The sequence below is a fragment of the Schistocerca cancellata genome, chromosome 4 (assembly GCF_023864275.1).
Source record: "Schistocerca cancellata isolate TAMUIC-IGC-003103 chromosome 4, iqSchCanc2.1, whole genome shotgun sequence".
Lineage (NCBI taxonomy): Eukaryota > Metazoa > Arthropoda > Insecta > Orthoptera > Acrididae > Schistocerca > Schistocerca cancellata.
This window is the reverse complement of record NC_064629.1, coordinates 812,098,254-812,122,810: the sequence shown is the minus strand read 5'-3', so window position 1 is coordinate 812,122,810 and position 24,557 is coordinate 812,098,254. Positions and strand designations below refer to the sequence as shown.

General features: G+C 37.9%; 1 protein-coding gene across 1 annotated transcript in view; it reads left to right on the top strand.

The window, feature by feature from the left end:
* Window positions 1–24,557, top strand: part of LOC126184794 (arginine-glutamic acid dipeptide repeats protein-like) — a 186,906-nt gene that overhangs the window by 149,085 nt on the left and 13,264 nt on the right. Inside the window, exons 19-23 of the mRNA XM_049927373.1 lie at window positions 399–590; window positions 1,914–2,041; window positions 10,770–11,057; window positions 18,367–18,488; window positions 21,626–21,732. Of these exons, the coding sequence (XP_049783330.1) occupies window positions 399–590; window positions 1,914–2,041; window positions 10,770–11,057; window positions 18,367–18,488; window positions 21,626–21,732 (837 nt within the window). The remainder of the gene's footprint in view (window positions 1–398; window positions 591–1,913; window positions 2,042–10,769; window positions 11,058–18,366; window positions 18,489–21,625; window positions 21,733–24,557) is intronic.

Here is a 24,557-nt window from a genome sequence, read left to right as displayed (position 1 = left end):
ACATAAGTTGCTCCTGGAGTCACAGTATTTCAATAACAAAGTTAATAACAGTAAAATTTCCGGTCTGATACAGTAGTCAGTAAATATTGCTGTATTTTAAAATCTCTATTTTCAGTTACTGCAGAAGTGTAATTACAAATCAGTAAAATGGAATTGGGCGTGTGTGACGATTAGGAAACTTACAGTCAAAATTCACTTTTACACAACCACAGTGGATCATATATCTGAAAATGAAGTTTTTCAAAGTAATTCCACTAACAGTAGGAGGGTTGCACAGCAAATATTACATGTTTTATTTTGGCTAATTGCTGCCAAATTATAATATATTCAGTCATTAATGCACTCGGTTGTATTCGCAAGCAGGGCATTCAGGTGTATGTTGCTCCATTGTTCAACAGGTTGGAGATAGAACACTTTGAGAGAGAGAAAAGGGAGAGGGAGTTAGAACAATTTGAGAGAGAAAAAAGAGAGAGAGAGATACGTGAGCTTCGGGAACGGGAGTTGACTGACCGCTTGAAAGATGAGATGATGAAGGCAGCTGGTCCCGGACCACGACCGATTGAACCTCACTGGGCTGATTTGCACAGAAGGTAACTGAAGCTGTTATACCTTATTATGAGACACACTGTAGGCAGTGCAAAATCTGAGTATGTAGCAGTAACCCGCTGCACATGGGAATTGCTACATCATTAAATGGTGGCTTGTTTGTCACCGGATCAGTGGCACAGTGATCTATTGTAGAAATTAAAATCGTCTCTCAAAACTACAAATGCGACATGCGATAAAAGGAATTTGTATTTGTGAATGAAAAGCCAAGTAACTGCCAACAAGTGATTTGCGTGAAGAAGTGTGCCAGAATACCATAATAATGGAAATAATTTTAAGTAGGAAAATATTGTTGGAGCGCATGGGGCCAAATCGGCAGCTCGTCATAAAGTTAGTCAGACAGTCATGTAGTCACCACTGAGGAATACATAGTGTATATAAGAGTAGTCAAGTACGACTTCTATATATGCACTGAAAGTAATTATGATTGACACTTCACCGAGATACAGCAGCACAAATTGATGCAGTACCAACAAAAATTGTGCAGTTTGTTATTGTGCACCACAGTTCCAAATATTTATGAGAACTAGTTGTCATTATTTATAGAATTTGCACTACGAGCAGAGCATCCTCGATACCATTTACCTGCGACTCTCGGTACCATTTGATACATTCGTGTTGACACTATGAATGTTGAACCTGTGGACAGGAATGCCAGTGCATTGTCTTCTGTGGCGAATGTTACTTCAGTCCGATTGCAGATAAAGTTGGCAAACAGATAGGCTTGATCTAGGAGCGCTGCAGCTCATAGAAGCAGGTCCATTGTTTTATGTGGTATTAGTTATGCCTGCTGAGCACAAACCATTTGATAAAATGGTAGTACTGTATCCCATATGGTTTGCATCAGACTAGTAGGCTTTACAAGCTATTGACTACATTCATTACCCAGTGAGACCACTGTCTATATGTCTTCTAGTGAGTGTATGTGAAAATTTTCTTTTTTTTTCCTTTTTTTTTCCTTTTTCAGAACCTCACTTGGCTCCCTGCATTGCCAGTTAAGAAAGACCAGTCATTTATTTAAATCTTTACAGAAGTGACAAATCATTAAAACTTTTTTAAATATCTTCTGTTAGTGTCTGTTGGTTTCATAAAGTCTCATGCGCTGAAGGAAGATGTAGCAATTTTCATGTTCAGTGATGTGTTGATAAAATTGAATTTATACAAAAGTATAGTGCAAATATTTTTCTAATTTTATCATCTTAACCGCTAATATTCTGTATTTATACCAGTGAATGCATGCTTTATTCCCTATGGTCATATACTTGTGCACTAAGCAGAAAATTTCTTCTCCCCTCCTGTTCTTACAGATATGTTGGATTTGCACCCACTGATCGGCCTCAGGGAGCTCTGCATCAGTTTGGGCTGTACCCATCAGCACCAGCGGCAGGGCAGACAGCTTTAGGACAGCTGGAGCGTGAGCGCCTGGAGCGTCTAGGTGGGTATATGTTTTTTGGGTATCGATGTAATCTCTATTTAGTAGATGTAAAGTTAACTAATGAATGGCCATCTCTTTTGAGACTGAGTTCCCCATGTTCCTTCCCGTTTTCAGATGCGCTTTGCAGTTTATAACATATTTGCTTAGAACACTTCAGAATGTTGATGTAGCATATTTTAGAATAGTAGAAAAGTGAATCATACACACTTGCCTATGGCTCATTGTGAATAGCTGATGTTCCATTCAAAATAACTCTCTTCCAAATCCTTATCTTGTTTTCACAGATTAATTTGTATATTTAAGTCAGTTATCCGAAGTCACCTCAATAAAGTAGATCAGCCAGCCTCATGACAATTATTAAGAAAAAATGTTAATAGTTGTGAAATTACTTTGCAGTTCACACTTAAGTGTGTGATAGAGGGTGCGTAGAGCCACTTTCAGACTACAGTAAAATCACTTTTTAACAAATCTCTGGGAACTCAAATATTTTTTCCTTAAATAGTGGCTTTTCTTAAATGTCAGTTTTGCTAGAGTACATGGAAAGAGTGATGCAGAATCATAATTCAAGCATGTTTAGGTGATATAAGTGCTATTTAATTACAAAATTACCAAAATCCTTTGCTACAAATTTAAATGCAGTAAATACACAATTATTAAGCCCCTCACGTTTGTTTTGTAGTGAAAGACATGTGGATCCAGCTGACTGATGTAAGTTAGAATTAAAAGGGGAAAAGAAATTCCCGACAGTATCAATTCCGGGCACACCGACAGTGAAACTTGATGCAACTCCCTCGTTTTTCTTCCTCATTGCCACCATCATCTTCTACCTATGTTCCTTCATAACATTTCACTTGCATCAATCTCAGGTATGTAATCAGGACATCATCATCACGATAATGCCCTGGAATGTTTCATTTTTAGAAACATCAGTTCTGCTTGTCCATCCTTCTGGAACAGTGTTGTCTTCAGCAGTAACTGATGTACTACAGCCATCCTTCGGAAACAATTTAACACAGTCTTTTGTGTTACAGAATTCCAGGCAGCAACAAATATATTCACTGCCTTTACAAGGCTGAGTGTCATCATCATCATCATCATCATCATCATCATCATCTTGGACAGTTTCCAACCTCAGGCCGGGTGTGTATGGAACATAGGCCTCTCCATCATCTTCTGCCTTGCCACCATCTCTCCGTCTTCACCTTGGCCTAGTCTTCTCTTTTATTCTGGATGCATTCCTCTACTCCTTTAGCCATCTGTCTCTCAGTCTTCCTCTTGGTCTCTTTATTTCCAGTTTCATCTTGTGTATCCTCCTCGGTATCCTCTTCTCCTCCATTCTCTTAATGTGTCCATACCATCTCAGCCTTGATTTCTCTATCTCCTCCTGTAATGGTTCCACCTTCATTAACACTCTCATCCTCTCATTTCTTAACCTGTCTGTCTTTGTCACTCTAATACTGTTTCTCAAGACTTTCGTGTCATTAGCTTGTAGCTTACTTTTGTCTCTTCCTTTCATAACCCAGGTTTCTGATGCATATGTCAGGATTGGGACATATTATGACCGGTATATGACCTTTTTACTGATTTGGGGTACATCCTTGCTCCATATCAGGCTTCTGACACTCTTCCCCTAAATGCTTCTGCTTTTCTTCTCTGCTCGTTTATTTCTCTGTTTTTTTTTTTTTTTTTCAACTTCCTGTATCAGTCTTCCTAGGTACTTGTAACTCTCCACTCTCCTCAATTGTTCCTCACCAATTGTTATTCCAGCTGTTCCTTTCTCCTTCTTTCTTGTTGTGATAATCATCTCATTCGTACTAAATTTCATCCCGTATGTGTGATCTTAGGCTTTCCCGGTGAATTAACTGTTTGTACTGTTCTTGGGTCTCCAGGCGAATAGTAAATTCGTCCCATATTCTTGTCCTGTTTGTTCCCATACGTCCAACTGCTCTTGTACTTCCTCCTCCTTATTCCCCCAAATCATCAGATCATCTGCAAACACCGTAGCTTTCATATTCCTTTTACCAGTTACTTGTGTTACTGTACTCATTACATCATCCATCTCTACAATGAAGAGTAATGGTGAAAGTGCACTTCCCTGCCTCAAGCCATTCTTCTGTTCAGTCCAAGTTGATCTCTCTCCTCTCATTTTCACACAGTTCACACTTCCATGGTACATTTCCCTTATCCTCCAAATAATCTGTTTTGCTACTCCTGTATTCTCCAGGGATTTCCACACTTTGCTTCTACGTACACTATCGTACACTTTTTCAATGTTCAGGAAGGTCATTAGTAGATCTATTCCATATTCATAGTACTGTTCCTGCTTTTGTCTTACAGCAAAAATTAGATCCACCATGGACCCTCCTGTTCTGAACCCATGTTGCTCTTCCCTCATTCTTCCTTCTAATTTTGCCCGAGTTTGTGCTTCCAAAATTTTCTCAAAAATCTTTGCTCAATGACTCACCAGTGTTATCTCCCGATAGTTCTTGCACTCTTTTCTATTTCCCTTCTTCCAGTCTTCTGGGATCTGGGATCATCTTTTGTCTCCACACAATTTTCATTACTTGATATAGCCATTGTATCCCAAACTCTCCTGCTGCTGTCACCATCTCTACACTTAGCTCATTTAGACCTGGTGACTTCCTCCCTTCATCTTGCCCAATGCCTTTTCCACTTCTCCCTGTGGAAGGTCTTTTCCTATTTGCTGTTCCTCCTCTTTTTTTCTCCTCGTCTTGTTCCTCCTCATCCAGGTCCCCATTCGGGTTCAGGAGTTCTTCAAAAATACTCCTCCTACATATTCTTGAGTTCCTCCTTATTCTCTTCATCTTTTCCACTTTTGTTCACTATTCGAGCATAATCTGTTGTACTGTTCTTCCTCTTACTTTTAATCATCCCATATAATACCTTTTTTGAACCTTCACTATCCTCCTCCATCATTCTGGTCCACTGTTCCATCCACTTTCATCTTTCCTCCACCACCACTCTTTTTGCTTCTTTCTTTCTTGCCTGATACTCTTCCCTTGTCTCTACTGTTCTCTTCTGGAACCATACCCTTATAAAGGCTCTATTCTTCTTTTGTACGATATCCTTTGTTTTATCGTTCCACCAGGGTGTTTATTTCCATCTCTTTTTGGTGTTTGTCCTCCCACACATTGTTTCTGCTGCACTTACTAATGTTCCCTTGAATCTACCGCATTTCTCTTCTACAGTTTTTGGTTCATCCTTTGTGATGCTTTCCTTTACTACTTGTAGGTACTGTAGCTTGCTTTCTTCCTCCTTCAACTTCCATACCCTTATACGTCTTTCCTGGTTTTCTGTCCCTTTATTATCCTTGGTCCCTCTCAGGTTCATTACCATCAAACGGTGGTCACTATCCAAGGCCTATGATGGTAATACCTTAATGTCAGTGATGTTCCTATTCATCTCACTATCATACAGGAAGTAGTCGACTATTGACTTTCTCTTTAAGTCTTGACTGTACCAGGTAATCTTGTGGCTCTCCCTTTTCCTGAACCATGAGTTCCCAACTAGCAAGCCATTCCTTTGACAGAACTCCAATAGTGTTTCACCTTTGGTATTTCGGCAGCCCCACCCCTCTGGTCCAAGCACACTTTTGCAGCATTGTCTTTCTCTTCCAACCTGTGCGTTTAAATCCCCCATTACTACCATATTCTTCATTCCCATCTGCTTCTGCATTTCCTCTTCAAACTCTTGCTTTTCCTCAGAAGTGCATACACTTGTATTACCTCTATGGTTGTCCCCTTGAGTGATATTTTGGTCTTCATCATCCTATCACTTATTCTCTTCACTTCCTCTTTTAATCCATCTCTTACTACTATTCCAACTTCATTTCTCCTTCTCTCCTCATTTCCACTCCAGTACAGTTGGTAGCCTTTCCTCAGTTCTCTCCTTCCTTCTCCTTTCCATCTCGTTTCAGCTAGCCCCAATAGGTCTAACTTCCTTCTTTCCATCATGTGTACCATCTCCTCCACTATTCCCGTCAATGTTTGTATATTTAATGTTCCAGATCTTAGTCCTTGTTTATAACCAGTTCATCGTTGATTAAATCTGTCCTTTCCAAGGCCTGTTCTATTTTTGAAAGCAGAAATCGTAATCCATTACTGGCTTGCTGGGTCAGATCCCCATTAGCCGTCACTTTTCAGGGTTCTTGTAGGACCTTCACAGCTACCATAGCGGTCCTGGGGCGCACACACAGTCCCCACTGTACCTTGCTCCTACAGGCAATCCCCTACTTCATGCCATTGCCCATCTCCCATGACTTGGACGAGGGGTTGGACTTGAAGAAGGAAATTGACTTCTACGCAACTGCTGCTCTGTATTTGGCTTTAACAGTGTGTATTGTGCCCAGATCTAGAGACTGAAGATGACATGTACAGCTCAGAGGAAGGAACACAGCATTTACATTCCTCAGAAATTATGTTTCCTTGGGATATACAGGTACAGTTCCTTCCTTCTGCACTCATCTCGGCACCTAAATGCCTTAAAAAGTCTAAGATTTCCAACATCTCCAGAGTCTGCTGTTGTACTCATAAGAACAAAGTAGCATATTTATGTTTTCAAGATACCTGGGAATTAATAGTAGATGCAACTTTTCACTTCTATCACCATTTACATTTTTCTCTTTTAACAGAATATGATTTTGTGGTAAGTAAATTATAAAAGACACCACTTTCGTCAGCACTGAAAATGTATCTGGGCTCATAGTACTTTATGGATCTTGGCAATGTAATGTTCTTCCAATATCTTGCACTCTGTGTGACCAGAGTCTCAGTTTCTCCACTTATGCTTTGAAATGACAGATTTTTTTAATGAGTCAACAAGCCATTTAATGCCCTGAAATTTTCAGTTTCAATGTTCAGTATGATATCACGAATCTTCTTTTGCAGTATGTTTCCTCTTATAGACATACTTTCATTTCTCTGTCCTTGAAACTACATAAGAAGAATATTTTCCACAGCATGGACTGTAGACATACGAATGTCCCTCCTTTTTGTATCCCTAAGAATCATTAGCTTCGCCAGTTGGGAACTCTTCCATATTTTTTAATATTCTGCTAGATGGCCAAAAATTGTATTTTTTCATTGTGTTGGAAATAGTAATGTCAAGATTGTCAGCTTTTGCTGAACTGTAAGCTTTCCGTATTTGATAAGTGAGTAAGCAAACAACTACATTTCTCATGCTTCATAGACCTAAGTCTGTGACGTCACATTACGTGATCTAAATCATATGGAAATCGACTTCCGATTCTTTCCATACATCTGCTGGTATTGCTACAAGTGCAGTCGAGTTATTGACTACAATCTACGTATGTGTCAACCAGCTGAATCAATAACCATTTACAGCTGAATCAATAACTATGACAAAAAATACGACTTGTATGAAATGAAGTGGAAAGAAATCAGAAACTCACTCAAACACATTAGGAATTATGTTAAAACTAGATTTCAATTTGCAAAATGTTCCAGGCTTATTCCTTAAAAAATGAACTTTTTCTTAAATCAAGGTTTGTTAAAAGCAGGGAGAAATAACATTTTACTTATTGGAGTTTTACCAGGACCAACAGAAATATTAGTGAAAAGTGGAATTTCCTTAAAAGTAGGTTTGTTATTTTGAGGTTTTACTGTAATTCTTTACCGTTGCATTCTTGAATAGCTTGTGTCAAAGTGATGATGATGTATTTGGCCTCCCTTAGCTGATCCATGCTCTGTTAATAAAACTGCATATATTGTAGCAAATGAGATAAAGCATCATCTAGTTAAATGGCAGATCTATCTTTGATCTGCTTACAGAGCTACACAATGAGAGCATTTATTGACCTATCCCACCACATTATACCACTGTCAGACAGGAACATGACATTAATCTTCCAAGTTTACTAAAACCTAGACATTTACAAATATATTTTAAAACTTGTGCACTTTTTTACAGTGTTTTGTTCCAGCTGTTTATGGTTCCAGCTTTTCAATAACTGCAATATGTTGGTATTAAATCGGTAAAGGGTGATAATATTTTTTTAATGGATAATACAACAATACTAATACATAAGTAGAGAGCTTAGTAACATTTTGCAATATTATAAAAAAGAAGAATAGCAGAATACTCAGAAATTAACAATATCATAACTGTGGGAATTATAATACAATAATAATAATAATAATAATAATAATAATAATAATAATAATAATATTGACTGTCCATTGGCTGCCATGAAAATGAACATTGTGTCTCAAGTTATGCTCGACCAATGGCACAGAGCAACATAATTTTTATCTATGGCGGTATTCCATTATAGTTCTAGAAATATCATTGGCACTGTCTTTTGTCATGTTTAATAGATGAGACTGCCTAAATAAACTTGTTGCGGAGTGCAATCTGTTGATTATTGGTAAGTGACTTTATTGAAGTGGATGTTAGATTTAAATTGAATGATTGGTGATATATTCTGTTTGTATGACAAAAAAGTGTCCTTTTATGTGCCTGTTAAAGCCATTGTTTGGCCTGTAGTATCCTCATTATGAATCTGCTCCAATACTAGCTCTCAGTGCCCCATGATGTTTTGAGTGAAGCTATACTTAATTTCTAGATGATTGATATGGGGACTGGCTAGCAATCAGCTGCTCAAATACACGGGTCAACAATCAGTTTGTCCCCAGACATCTCACCTTGCTACCGCCCTTTTGGCTATAATCCTGGCACAGACATTAATAGTACATCTGAAATATGGCTTTAACCCAGGAAGTGGACAGTTAATGGTTAGTTAAAGTCCATGATGTAATTTTAAATCTCCACTTAATCATAACTTAATTCACCATGTCAGCACAGTTACGTGATGTGGTAAAATTGCTATGCACAAACAAGTGTCAGCATTGGATACTGAATAATAACTGTCTGTGTTGATGACTGGTTGTCAGCTGTCTGACCGCACTCCACAGGATTGGTGCAAAATGTATAAAGGGCACAACTAGACATAAATCATTTGTTAAAGTTACAGGAATTTTGTGTTCCATGATATCAGCAGAACATTCCACAATTTGTAAGTCTAGTGTTACACCTTCAATGCCTCTGAAGAATAATGTTTCACATTATAGGATAAAAACAAACTTACCCCTCTGTACTGTTTTCCTACTGCCAAAAGCCAGATAGTTGTGCAGTTCTTCAGTGGCAGAAATTCCCACTAGGCAGCTGTTTCAGCATGGGCTTCCCAATTGCACACCTGTTTTTAGAAAGTGGTTGCATATACAGGGTGAACCAGAACTCCACGAACAAACTTTCAGAAGTTGTTCAGAGGTACCTTCTGAGTATTTTGATGTATGAGTCCTGTGGTCTCTGGTGGCTCTTTACAAAGCCATTGCATTTCATTTGGTTTCTAGACCCATTTAACTCTATATCTATCTTGCACTGAAAATAGTGTACAACATTGCAAATGTCGACTGTAATGTGCTGTATATCTTGTTTCCTTTTGTTCATGATACCTGCTGTTGTCAACAGTAATGTCAATGTTAACCGTTGCCCCATGTTTGCATTCAATACTGCTTGGGGTTTTGTTTTGTGTTGTACTTTTTGATGAGTACATATTGTAGGCTTTCTCACTATTGTGAAGATATTTTCTCAGAAACAAGGGTAACTGGGGTAACAAACTGAATAAACCACATTTACGAGGGTTGTCCAGAAAGTAAAGAATGTTTTGACGTAACTAAATAAAAACCAAAGATATCAACATGAAACGTTATTTACAAAGGTACAGCAACTTACTCTATTTTTCAGTGTAGTCACTATAACTGCCAACGAATTGTAACATGGGAACAGTTTTCAATTCCCTTGTTGTACTCCTCTATCGCCAAAGATTTGAGGCAGGACATCATTGCTTGTTTGAAGTCTTCATCGTTTATGAACTGTTTTCCACCCAAAAATTCCTTTATTCAGGGAATAAGTAAAAATCACTTGGTGCCAAGTCAGGATTATAAGGATGATGTCCAAAGATTTCCAACTTAAGGCATTGAAGTTCTTTCCGTGTTTGAGCTGATGCATGAGGCCATGCATTGTCATGAATCAAAGACACCTTTGCCGACAACATTCTACGTCTCTGAAGGCTCCTTCATTGCACTGTCACTTTAGACATTTCTTATTTGCCTATTAATTTTGATAGGCTGAAAATTTTGTGCATTCAGAAAATGAATTACACTATGTACTTTGCATTTGGCAGTATTCCTAAGGGTTACTGAACAAAGAGGTGGGTCCGCTTGACGACAAAACTTGGCTTACATTGAGACGGAGTACAGTGGTGGTGTATCAGTGGTAGGTGTGGTACACAATTTTTCTTTACTTTCTGGATGACTCTCATACATTATTATTCTGTAACCATCTGGCAGAGACCATTGGCCTTCATACCAAAGCCACTCAGAGGCTATCCCTGAACAAACTCTGAAAGTTTATTGGTGAAGTTCTGGTTCACCCTGTACAATACTTATACTATTTGAGTGAAATGATCACAGACCTGCAAAGGGCTACCAAGTAGTCATCTCAATACGTTTGTTTTAAGAGGTGTGTACAGTTTTTTTCATTGCATGTTCAATGTCAAATATCTTGAATATGAGCCGTGGGACACATTCACACAAGATAACAACTTAATGATTGTTGAGTCTATAATTATAGTGCTACAGTTTTTCATATTATTGTGTACATTTTTTTATGATGATTACTTTTGTAGGAATACCTGCTGGTGGTCATGGACCGGCGGCAGGTCCTCACACTCATCCTCATCCTAGCTCTTTAGCAGCAGCCCAACTGGAAGCTGCTGAACGGTTGGCGTTGGCCACTGATCCTATGGTGCGCCTACAAATGGCTGGTATTTCAGCAGAGTATCATGCTCACACCCACGCACATACTCATGCTCATTCCCACACACATTTGCATCTTCACCCAAGCCAGCAAGCTCAGCAAGCACAGGCACAGCAAGAAGTTGCGACAGCAGGAACAGCTGCTTTCCCATTACCAGGTGGGAAATAGTGTGTGATGTTCAGCTTATATTATTTTTTATTAAAGTACAAGCTAGAGAAGAAAAGTCTGCTGATATAACTGTTGCATGTCCTTCATTACATTTATCCAGTAAAGACATCCACTCACTGTACAGTGGAGATGTTGAGCAGTAAACAGTTTTGAGTTGGGCTGCATTGCAGGGTCTCTCTCTCTCTCTCTCTCTCTCTCTCTCTCTGTGTGTGTGTGTGTGTGTGTGTGTGTGTGTGTGTGTGTGAGGGGGTCAAGAGAGAGAGAGAGAGAGAGAGAGAGAGATTCTTGTTTATGTTACTGTCTACTACTCGAGGCCTCCACTAAACCAATTAATGTTATCTGTACTTTCTACAGTTTCTGTATCTCACACAAGATTTTTCCAGTCCATATTATACAGTAAAGAAATATTTCCAAATTATCGAATGTATGAAAACTTGTGCAAAGCACTTTTAAGTCATTTATTGCAGGATAAAATATGTTGGTATATAAATAGTTTTTGTTTTGTGTTTTATGAGAGTAAGTCAATTATAAATGGGGTTTTATTTTTAAAAAATGTTGAAAAATAAAAGACAAATATAATTTAATTTTCTAAATAGTGTCCTCCTTTAGAAATACATAATTCCCACCGAGAAGGAAGGTTTTCCTTCCCAGCATTGTAGAATGAAGTGGGTTTCATCAGGAACCAATTGCTCACAAATCCCTCCACCCCCTCTTCATCTTTAAATCATTGCCCTCTTAGAGCTTCTTTAAGCAGCCCAAACAAATGAAAATCAGTTGTTGGTAGGTCTGGGCTGTGTAGGAAGAATGATTAAGTTGAGACCAGTGCATTTCTACAAGTTTTGAGACTGTTAGAGCTGCAGTATGGTGCCTGACATTGTTGTTGGGGAGGATGGCCTCTTGAATTGGTTGGTCTCTTCTTTTGTGGTGATGTGCAGACTTCACCTCATTCAGCAGCTCGCAGTAGTAAGCAGCATTGATTGTGCATCACTCATGCAAAAAGTCAGTGAGCAAAATGAATGAACCACCAGTCAAAGAAAACTTGCCAGCTGACAATCTAGTCTTGACTTTCGCTGGAGCTGCCTCCCCTTTTGCGCCACCACTCCATACTGACTTGTTTTGCCTTGGGAGTGTAGTGGTGGGCCCGTGTTTCATTGCAGATGATCATCTGACTCAAAGATGCATCACCTTCTTTCACAAACTTTGTTGTAATCTTCTGACATACCTCAAAACGTCTCAAACTCTGATCTATGGTCAAAAGGCAAGGGACTCATCTGGCACAAACATTATGCAACTTTATTCATTTGTGATCATCATTTGACAGCTCCCATAACTTATTCTGATCTGACACACTCGCCCATTGATCTTCTTCAAGAACATCTTTAACTGCACGAATGTTTTTGTCTGTTATGTTTGGCCAGTGGGTGGTGATCGTGTTCCTGTTTTTCCACTTGTTCTCATTCTTTTGTGAACACTTTATGCCAACAAACTCAAGAGTCCTTGACACTGTTTTGTCCCCAGACAGTGCAGTCAGTCTCCAAAAAATTTACGTTGCTTAAACTCCTTTACGAGCATGAAATTTTATTGTTATGCATTGCAAAATTGTGGGGTGCACTTGTTGCTCTGACACTGTGAGCACTACTGACAGACTGATTGGGAGTATGGAATGGCCTGCTCACCCCACTCCTAATGGCCCCTGCCAAGCATATTAGAGGTATGGGCCCAGTCTTACCAACTGTAGACACTCAGGACCAAAAATCCCATCTGTATTTGATTTACCCTCATATTTGTGTGCTTTCTTTAGTGTACAGAATCAGTAGTCAGATGGCTATGTGAAAATTTGTCTAATTTGCACCACAGTGTGGTGCAGTCCATTCCTAACATGTATAAGAGCACAAAGTATTCAATTTATAGTTTTTTTTTGTGCTCTGTTATTGAAAACTTGAAGGAGTGTTGGGTACAAGGGGGAACATACGCTTCATCCTCACAGCAAACACTACAGGAGGGCTGAGCATGTATTAGATTTAACAATTCAGTGGTGTTTTGGGCTTTGGTCAACAAGATACCATGACTTGTTTTTCTGTAATCATACTGGTTTTGATAAATCACAGAAAAGTCACAAAAATAATTAATAAAATTTTGTTTTGAATGTGAATTGACTAAGCCAAAGTATTGAAAACATGTTATGCCTTAAATGAAGATGAATATGTTGTTCCAGTAAAGGATTTGTGTCAAGACTTAAAACATATTTGAAATATACCAAAGGATCCCATCAGTTTGATACACTATAAGTAGGGACAGGAAAATTTCTCAAAAATGATAACGCAAAATTATCAATTTTTGTTGGAATAACATGAAACCAGTTACTTTTAAGGGATATCACAAAATTTATAATTTTGCTGAATAAAAATCTAATTCTGAGGATGGCACTTTGCTAACAGTCATAACTGACAGTTGTTGAATGTTAAAATTGCATTTTGTCTTCTGCTGTCACTAAAGCTGAAGTTCATGCATAATTTTAAAATAATTCTACATTTCCTGAGTAACAAACTTTTTTGTGATGATAAAAATAGCACCAAATTTGGCCAAAACTAACACCAAATTAAAAAAATCACCAATTTTAGAAAAAATCATATTTGGTAAAAAAAAATGTGAAATATCTAAAAAAAATTGAATTTAGCAAAAAAATAACATCGAATTTGATAACAAACAACAAAGAACTTGGCAACAAACAACAAATAATTTGGTAAAAACAAAAAAAGAACTGTGGGATTTGGCAGAAAACATTAAACAATTTGACAAAAGAACATCACCAAATTTGGCAGAAATAAACAATACTGATGTTGGCAAAAAAAAAAACAACACAGAATTTGGCAAAAAATCATGTTGAATTTGGAAAAAATATAGTAAATTTGCTAAACAATCACCAAATTTTGCAGTAAATAACACTGAATTTGTCGAAATTAATAGCACCAAATATGGCAAAAACACTGAATTTTGAAAAAAAACAGCTCCTAATTTGGCAAAAATTTGGAAAAATAGGTCACCAAATTTGGTAAAAAAACATTGAATTTAATAAAAAAATTACTCTATATATTGGGGGAAAAAACCCACCAAATTTGACAAAACATTCTATGAATTTGGCAAAAAAACACTGAATTCGACAAAAAAGAACACCATATATGGCAACAAATAACACCAACTTTGGTCATAAAATAAAACAATTTTTTCCTGTCTGTAAATATAAGCAATGACAAAATGCAGCATGTGCTGACAGTGATAGGCAATATAGCAATGGCGCATACTGCAATGTGGAATGGTATTAATGGTGAATGTCAGTTCCATAGAAACTGAATTCTATTTTTCTCACATTGTTGCTAGCTGCGTGCTAAGAATCCAGGGTGCAGCAGAATGCCACCAAAGGGTACCTCAAACATGCTTTGTGGGAATTAGATCAGAAAATTGAATTGGCTACTCCGTGCACTGATTTTGTTTGCAATAGAAGAGACTTCCTACATATAGTCCTATGTGGTCAAGCATTGCAGTCTTGTAAGATGAAGCCATCTGTTGCTCTGAAATAACATCATTCATAAACATAATTTTCATCTCTACACTGTAGACATGTATAATCACTGTTCCGTGTGAGGAGACATGTTTTTAAACATTACGCATTTCATAGGGTTATGAGTAATAATTGGATCTGGCTTCATGCAAAATAAAGAGATGTCTGCTATAACTTTTCACATTAAACCAGTAGTCATTCATAAAAACAGTGATCCCCCAGTGTTCTGCATTCCAGTGTAACTGTTGGTGTGGGTGCTGCGAATGGTCCCTCTTCTGACAAGTACTGATTAGTAAACAGCACACCTATGCTTATCTAATATACATACCACCTTTAAAAACTCTTCAGCACAACAGTTAAATGCTGAACTTGTGATTATGAATTGTTGCCACAGCCTGTGTGCAGTAGAAGATCGAATACATTAGACCTGCTTCCTGGCTGCCTTTTCTTACTCCCACAGCACTAATTGTCATTGTAATCTCTGCTTTGTAAATAAGATTGAACAGTGAACAGTACTGGTTTGCATGTGATAGGATTTTCAGCACAAATACTGTAACAACACATTTGAATTTTGTGTCAGTTGCTTTCTGATTTATGAAAAATATTTGTTTCTCTGTCTCATGTTATACACCTTCATAAAGTTCGTGTTGTGTGAATCTTGCAGAATTGTCACATTCATTACACTCAGCAAAGCAAGCAAAATATTTCAAGATTATTAAAAATAATTGTAGTATTGCATTTTTACTGAATGTCTCATGGTCTTCTGGATGGTGAGTTACTTATTTGCATGTTCTTCAGATCATTCTCTGGCTGCCTCATTATGAAATGTAACACAGATTTGGTTTACGAACTAATGCATCTTCCCTTTTTTTATGGAAAGGGGGCATTAAAGGTTAACATTTTTGAGTGAAAACGCAGGCACCTGGACGCCGAGAAAGGCCATAACATCGTTGTCAGGGAAATTGCCACTCAGAGCAATTACATCACAATTACATCCCCTGGCCATGTGGGTATCCCGGGTAATGAGCTCGCGGATTGTTCGGCTGGGGAGGCAGTCACTTACCCCCCATTTTCTGTAACCCCTCCTGCAGCGGATTTACGGCTTCACATCAAATCCCACTTCGCACAGTCATGGGCCAATTCTTGGGAGGCTACTCCCCTGTCTAATAAACTTCGTGCAATTAAGGTGACACCAGGCCCGTGGCGTTCTTCCTTTCGCCTCTCCTGAAAGGACTCGACCACACTGTGTCGTCTCCGCATTGGCCATACCAGGCTGACGCATGGTTTTCTTTTGCGTGATGAGCCACCTCCACTTTGTGGTTGTGGAGCCTTCGAGTCAGTAGCCCACATTTTGGTTGAATGCCCCCTTCTTTTGGCTCTGCGTGCTAAGTACAGACTCCCCCACACTTTACCTTTGATGTTGGCTGACGATTCCCAGATGGTCTCTCTGGTTCTCGGTTTCCTTCGGGAGAGTGGTTTTTATTCTCAGTTTTAAGGTTTTTAATCTCTCTTTGGTGTTGGGCATGGTGGTGTAAGCCGTGTTCGGAGCTTCCCAATTCACCTCCCTGACAGAGATCCTCTTTTCCTCCCCTTTTAATCTGTTTTTACCCCCCCCCCCTTTTTTTACCATTGACAACATGACTGGCCCTTTACGTTTTTAGCCTTTTCCCTTTTATTTTTCTGACTTTCCTGAGATGTCACATTAGCAAAATGGACCACATTTGAAACAAAGGACTGATGACCTTGCTGTTTGGTCCCATAAACCTCACACAACCAACCAACAACCAATTACATCCACAAATACATCACTTATGGGAGATGATGACCTGTAGCTAGTTCTTCCTTGGGGTTGTCCCAATACTTCTCTGATGATGAGCTACGTCAGAGTTGTATCCTATGGTCTGCACATGATGTCTGGATTGATTGTGTTGTTCAGAGAAAACTTTTTCTCGACTTGAGTCTTGGTGTTTGATGTTCGCATCCAAACAGGGGGTGTCTCTGATCCATCTTCTGCTTCTTTCTTTCCACTTCAGCTGCTGTTCTCCTTCAGATGTCTGGAGGTGCTACGCCCATGAAGTGGTAGATTTTGTCAACAGAGTTGCCCGTAAGCAGCCGGTTACAGTTCATCCTGTTTCGTTTAGGGCAATATTTACGCGTTTGGCGTGGCTGGAGTTCTGCCATACAGCTGCATATTCAGCAGCGGAGAAGCACAAAGCGAGGGCAGATGTGCAGAAGACCTGTGGGTGTGCTCCCCAGTTGTTGCCGGTCAGTTTCCTAATAATGTTGTTCCTCGCACTGACTTTCATTTTTGTATCTGTACAGTGGTCCTTGAAGATGAGGGACCAGTCCAACTTCACTCCGAGGTACTTTGGGGTGTCACAGTGGGTCAGCTGTCTGATCATAAGGACCTTCATGTCATTGTATCGTAACAGTACAAAATTGCTAATGAAATTCTTTTCCAACACTAGGATTCGAATAAGCTACCTACGGACTTAATTGGGATTATACTAGTATGTAGTATCAACCTTGGCTCTTGTAGCGAGGATGCTATAAATCCATATTTCAAAAAGTAAATTTAAAAAAGTTCTTTATTCCAGAACTGATATTGCTTTCCATAGCTTTTCATAGGATCGGAAGTAAAGCTTTGTGATTCTGTTGCTTCCTGGAGGGTGGCTGTGCTACTTGTAGGTATTAGCACCAAATTTAACAATGCAAACACAGTGATCAGTTTATGCAGTCTGAGACATTCTCCAGCCAGTTACCCAAAAACTTGGTGAGCAGGTAAATCATGCCTAACATGTCATGGATGAATACACTAGCTGTGTGATACTGATGATACAGAAGTGGAAGTTGTAAGCTTATCAGAATCACCAGCTGTCTGTAGCCCTTCCTAGAATACCTTTTAATCCTTTTGTCAGTATGCTTGGTAAGAGCTTTGCAAATAGGATAACACACACCAAAGTTCTTACAGACTTGGAGGTAGCTTTTTGGAATGATATCATCTTTTTGTGAGCTATTCCATTACATTAAAATTTCCCTCTTGTATCTTATGTTGTACTGGGATGATTATAGCACTTTTTCATCAGTACGTGACAAAACTTTTAGTGTATATGGAAGCATATCTTCCTTCGTCTGGTATCATAGCAGAAGAAAATGTTTCTGTTAAATGACCTGCTATATTTTATCTAACTCTGTAATTGTTTTCACCAAATTACAATAGGGAAATTCCTGCTATACTAGGACTTAAATGCTTGTTTAAATTTGTCCATTCATTGTAATTTATTGGTTCCTACTTTATTTTTGCTTGTAGGAGACATGTCTTGCAGGAGTCAGTTTACTGACTGACTTATTTATGTAGTATCAGACGGGTTTAGTGAAATCTGTTTGAAAATGAAGTAGATTCTGGCAAGTCCTTTTTATCTTTTGGCCAGAAATATTTCTCTTTTCAAAACAACTATGTGTTTAAAAAAAGCTAGCCTGCTTTCTCTTGTCTGTCTGTCAGTCATCTGTAATTTTCAGTGAGGAAATGGACTGATTTGAGAGTAGAAAGTCAGTACATTTATTGTATCATTTTTTTAAATTATGTTTTGTGCTATTTCATAGAAACTCTTCTTCCTTTAAATTATTCTTTGGAAATAATGGTATGTGGGTTGTAATTTGTAGTGTGCTATTTCACATGCAATTTTATTGTTATATGTAATTTTAGCTATTGTAGTGACATCTTACTGGTGTGTTTTAGCATCAGCATCGGGATATCCACGACCAGCTCTGTTACCTCCAAGAGAGGCAGCACTTGGATTACATCACCCTTCAGATTTATTGACACGTGGCCCAGGTTATGCTGATCAATTGGCTCATCAGGTATATTTTGGCAGCTTCTTTAGGATGTTGATTACATTGTTGTGTTTCAGCACATTCCTGCATGAATGCACGAGTCAGGCTACAATTACATATTTCTAATGTATAAAACTTACTGAAAGGTGTTGTTAAGTAAAGTGGGCCATATGTTATTGAAAGCATGTGCTTCAAGTTGTTATGTGTTAAAGAATGAAAATACAATTAGATAGCCACATGTGGTAAAAGTTAAGATCATAACTAAAACCATGAATATCAAGCTTTTAAAACATACGAGTTGTTCTTTAGAAGCTTTGGAAGACAAATGAAAAGAGAAAATATATTTGATGCTGTTAAATTATGGTGGAAAGTGTGGCAGATTACCCAGTACACAAATACAGGTCACATCTTTTACATTAACAGAAGAATGGATTTTGGGTAAATCAATGAAGCAACAATAGGTGTAATATTCTCTCATATTTTCTGCCCTGAGATTATAGGTCAGGAATTGGTCAAGTTCTCTCAGAATATGTCATCATAGGACATAATAGAGTAAAAATAAACAGTTTTAGCATGCTTGTAGTTTCAATGTCAGTGACAATGGTGATGGTGATTATGACAATAAACAACTTTCAGTTTCTTCAGAAGGTACTGAATACGAAACTTCAAAGAAAGCCCTCCATCTCCCTTTAGTCAAGTGACTTCAGAATTTTCGGCTTCGATGATTACCGGTTTGGCTTATCACAGTAAAATACTAGTTTTACAGATGTTCTGTGTCAGGAGCTGACCTCTTAATGTTTCTGAAAAATATCATGATTACTGCTCAAGCTGCCGATAAACTTCTAGATTTAACAGCCAGTTTTGGTAGACAGCCTCCTGCTCGGGTTCACACTTTGTAGCATTTGGTGAATATAAAATTGTTGACATCAGATAATTAAACCATGAATTTGACACTATTGTTACATCATTATATAAATTACATCATCAGTATATAAACTTCCCTAGGGAGTGCACTCTTTTTCATGCTACATCAGCAATTGGTGTTAATGCTAACTCTGTGTTTGACATTTGAATGACAATCTGTTTTCCATAAGGTATGGCTTAGTGTCATCCACTACCCTATTGCTGTATCATTTACATTACATTCAGCATTTTTCATGTTGCCATTTGTGTCATTTGTAAGTAGAAGAATTTCTGAACAATCCATCTCAGGTGTTGGTAGATCTGGATGTACACAGATGAACCAAAACGTTATGACCACATGGTTAAATATATGTGGAACAGTACTAACCTGGTGCAAGCATCATCTTCTTGTTCTTCTTGGTAGTGCATAAGTTCATTGCCTCGAAACTGAAAACTTTTTGACTATTGAACTATGTCGCACAATACTGTACTGTACACAACACCACTGCTTTTTAGTTTCACTTGATTACAGTTATATTAACATTAAATTGACCTATTCAGTGATGATCAGTTCACTAACATTACTATTCATATTTCAAGATAATCAGGCTAGGCCACCAAGTTAGTGACAGTTTCAATGGCAATACTTATCATAAAACCCTTCATCCCATAATCCACAGTTTATAGAAGCAGACAGTTGAACACCGTTCATTATTAAAGCCAACATAAACATTTAGTGTGGCACACAAGACAAAAACATTTATTATGTGCAGTCTGTTAAACTAAATTTTTGCTTACAACAACCAAAGAAGTTCATGCAGTTGTTTCACACAGACATGTTGTCACCAAGAGAAACTATGTGAAAATATTAATTGTTCTAAAATGTTGCAACAGACTGACTTTTAGATTCTTCAGTGCATAATTTGATCCAAATAAACATTAACTTGCATAAAAATGTTAATTGATTATGTTCTCAGTACTGATTTTACTGTATGATTGTGGATATTGACAGAGAGATGTTAGAATAAAGATTGTAGTATGTGGACTCGATTCATAGATGTTAACATGGGAATTTCTTGATGTGGACTGAAGATTTTTGGTTGGAGTGTGCTATATAAAGGCTCTCATAGGGATATTTTATGATTTTGCAAACTACATATTTGTTTATAAATCTGTATGATTGAAATTTGCTACAGTGGATGAGCCATGTGTTCAGGCAATAATTTAGTTTACATAGTAAATGATTAGTTAACAAAGTAAAAAAGGTTATGGGACCATTTTGTATGCCAATGGTGTGAATTCAAACAATGGAAACTCCAGGTTGAAATATCAGCAATATAAGGAAAAAGATACATTACCACTCACTGTAAAGATGACATGTTGAGTTTCAGACAGACACAATGAAAAGACTGTTACACATTTAGCTTTTGTCAGGGGTTTCTTCAGAAAGGAAAATACATACACACATTCATTCACACAAGGAAGCACGCCTCACCCACATGGCTGCCATCTCCGGCAGCTCAGACCGGAATGCTGGTGTTGTTATATTGTTGAAGATATTTCTTTTCATTCATAGTTTCTCATCCACAGTGTAAACAGCATTTTCTATTGACATCAATATCTACTACTACAACACAAAAGGAGCATAACTGCTCACTTGAATAAGGAACAATTTGTCATGGAATTTTATTGATTAACTGTTTTGACTGTGAATTGTGTCCTTTTCACACAGTCCAATGACAGTAGTTTATTATAGACTTATTATTGCATTTTGTTGGAAAATGTAAATTAGTTTAATCAAAAGAAATGTGACTGAGGCTGAAAATATGTGTACTTGCCACATAAGTTTAGTCTGTGGTGGTTGCCTGCAACATAGGAACTATTTGAGTCCACAGATGTCTGCATTTGTTCCTTTCAACCCTCAGAACATTTCTGCTTATCATTTTCCATGAGGTAGTGTGGAAGCTCAACCGTGTTTGCATCTGGCAGGAATACACCTGTATAAACAGCACCCGCTGACACTGAGTTGACTGATTTCTGTGAAACTTTTTACAGCTCAAGGTCGAAATTCAGTCCTGCACCAATACACTAGTACAAATAAATCCTTAGTAATGTGAGCAGTTAGGACCTTTTGTGTTGAGATAGTGTACTCAGCAGAAACTAGCTTGCTCCATAGAAACTGAATTTGTTGCTTGGTAGGAAATACAGTGTTGTGAATGGACATATTGCTAAATGAAGGCATATTCCTATTTGTGTTGCAGTTATCAGCTCAAGCTGCCCATGAGCAGTTGCAACGCCAGATGTTGTTAGATAGGGACAGATTCTCTCATACTCATCCATCACTCGTTGCACCAGAGGAGTTCTTAAGGTAAATCTTTTAAAACATGCAGAGTCTGTATTATTTATGTTGTATGTATATTTTCATCATCTTTAGATGTACTGCTGGTTCTTTGTTTATGGTATTCATATAAGTTGCAATATGCAGATAGTTGCAGCAGCCTCTGTATCATTCTGTGTAGATACTGACACTGACTGACTGTCAATATATAGCAACTTCTTCCTAGTATTTGTAATTTGATATTTAAGTTTTCAAAGATATTAGAAACTACTTACTAATGAAATGATTCAGTTACTCAACAAGATTCAAAGTTATATACAAATAAGAATGCTTTTCCTCCTTGAAGAAATTTCAGTTCAGTCCCTACCTTATTTGAATTTATGTAATAAACCTACTCTAAGTGACAGTCATTGATGCCCCTGCCCTCAGATTTATACAAAAGTAGCTATATGCACATGTTTTGCAATGGAAGTTGAAGAAAAACCTTTGTATACTGTCACTTTTTAGGGTTCCATACCTCAACCAGTGAAACACAGAAACGTTATGGGATCACTTTGTCAATAAATTTATTTTTCCTTGCCAAGATGTCAAATATAAATGAATCCTATCAAAAGAAGCAAAGAAATTTTGTTAAGTTTTGGGTAAATTCAATCTTAGTTTGTATTCGTAATGATATGATTGCAGTTCTTAATTCTGTCACTGACACCAAAAATACTTCTGCTACAGAGATTTTATTTTTAAAATTTTTTTTTAAAGCACCATCTATTGATTTTTTGGTGTAATACACCATCACTAAGGTAAACATTCCTACTACTAAGCTGAGCAGACTCCTAAAACAACAATTTACAATATCTTCTTTCCCCCTCCCCATGACATGAGTTTGATGAAATAAAAAGTATATATTGCCCTAAGCTACACTGCAGGTTACCTGTGAAAACCCCATGAAAATTCATAAAATAGTTTTGGAGATTAGCATGTTTGGATAGACAGACAGCCATGAAGGTTTTATTGTTTTGTTATTTGTATACAGGGGCGTGCAGGAAAGTAATGCTTCCGAATTTTTTGTAAAATATGTTCAAGCTTTATGAATAAAACAATTTTGTTAACATTCTACATTTTTACTCTTCACATCTACGTATTTGCAGCTGTCTGCCACTATAGCGCTTCAAATTGTAGGGTGTAACATGGTGATGTGTAGCCATAACTGTCGGTGCATGAGAAACAGTGTGGTGTAGTCCAGTTTCGAATTGAAAGAGTTTGTCCACAGATGGAGCACCCTTTTCTTCAGTGTGTTAGTGCCAGACCACACAAGGGGATTGTAACGTCTGCAACAATCCGATGCCTTGGGTTCACTCTCATCAATCATCCTCCATACAGCCCCAACTTGGTTCCATCTGATTTTCATCTGTTTCCAAAACATGAAGGACTTCACTTTGGTAGTGATGAAATGGTGCAAGCAGAGATGAGGTTGAAGAATAAAGATATGAAATTTTAATAACATTTGTTTTATTAAAAAAACTTTAACATAAAAAATTTTTTGAGGCTTTACTTTTCAGCACGCCTTCATAGATTATAGTGACAATGTGGCGTCATTGTGTGGAGACATTGGATATTTTGGAACATTAACAGCACCGTGGATCCAGTTTGATTATGAATTACCCTTCACTTACACTGTCAGGGACCTCAGTACAAGCTGTATGTTGTTCCTAAGGACTACATAGTTAAGAGACCGGTATACAAACCTGGCTATGAGTCATTTTCACATCAGACGTCTGTCAGTGTTTTCAGAAGTTATTCAGAACCCAGGTAAATGGTTGAAGGATTTCAAGCAAGTCGCCAAATACAATAGGTGCAGTGATACAACACGTTTTGCCAGTGTGTACTGTTACTTCGGTAGCATAGCCGTGAGTGGTTTAAAAACAGTAGGCTAAGCTATTTACAGCTGCGAAAATTTCCGGTTACCAGTTAATTTTTTGGTGACGACCAACAGGAAAGCCATCTGAGGGATGAATGACTGACATATTGAGTCTAATACCATGGAGAAAGAACACAATCAATACAAGTGTTCTGGTACTGTAGCACACTGTGAATCTGAACATAACAAAAGCAAATAAAGTTTCACACCTAATGTAAGCTGTAGAAGGAGAGGTGTATCAAGCATTTCATTTGAAGGAAGCCACCATTACAGAAGACTTCATGAAGTTTGCTAACCAGTAGCTTGAAAGATGTCCAGTTGACTCCCACACCAGTGCTGTACCTGTTTCTTTCATGGAAAACAATCAATACCTCACATTCCTTGTACAACAATTATAGATAAAATAAAATGGAATTTCTGACAGCTGTAAATGTGAAATTCAGCTGGCATGAAGCGGTATCAGTTATTCGAGAAGAGTTACATCAGTCTTTGGCACCAGTATCTATAAACAAGCAAACCTACCTTGCTTAATGGGATTGACCACCTTAAACTTACACCACAACTGTGTAGCTCTCCAGCAGCTTGTGTGTAATCAGCCAATTGTCAGTGTGACATGATTTGGAGGACAACTTACTGTAATGATTCCTCTGTAGATACACTGGGCACAGCATACATTATTGTTGAAAAAAGAAATAGTGTGTTTGACCATTTACATGATTTTGTTTTCCACATAGCACACACTGCATACCCATGCTCTCAGAGACCCTGCAGCTGCACTGCTCAGCTCCTCAGGGGAAAATTAATTGTTTGCTGTTTTGAATGAAAATCGTAATAATGTTGAAGATTATGTATACTGGTTGTCCACTGCTGGAAATAGTAGATCTTTAACATAAAACTGTGGTTACTTTTCAGCACTTGAAGAACAGAAATTTATTAAACT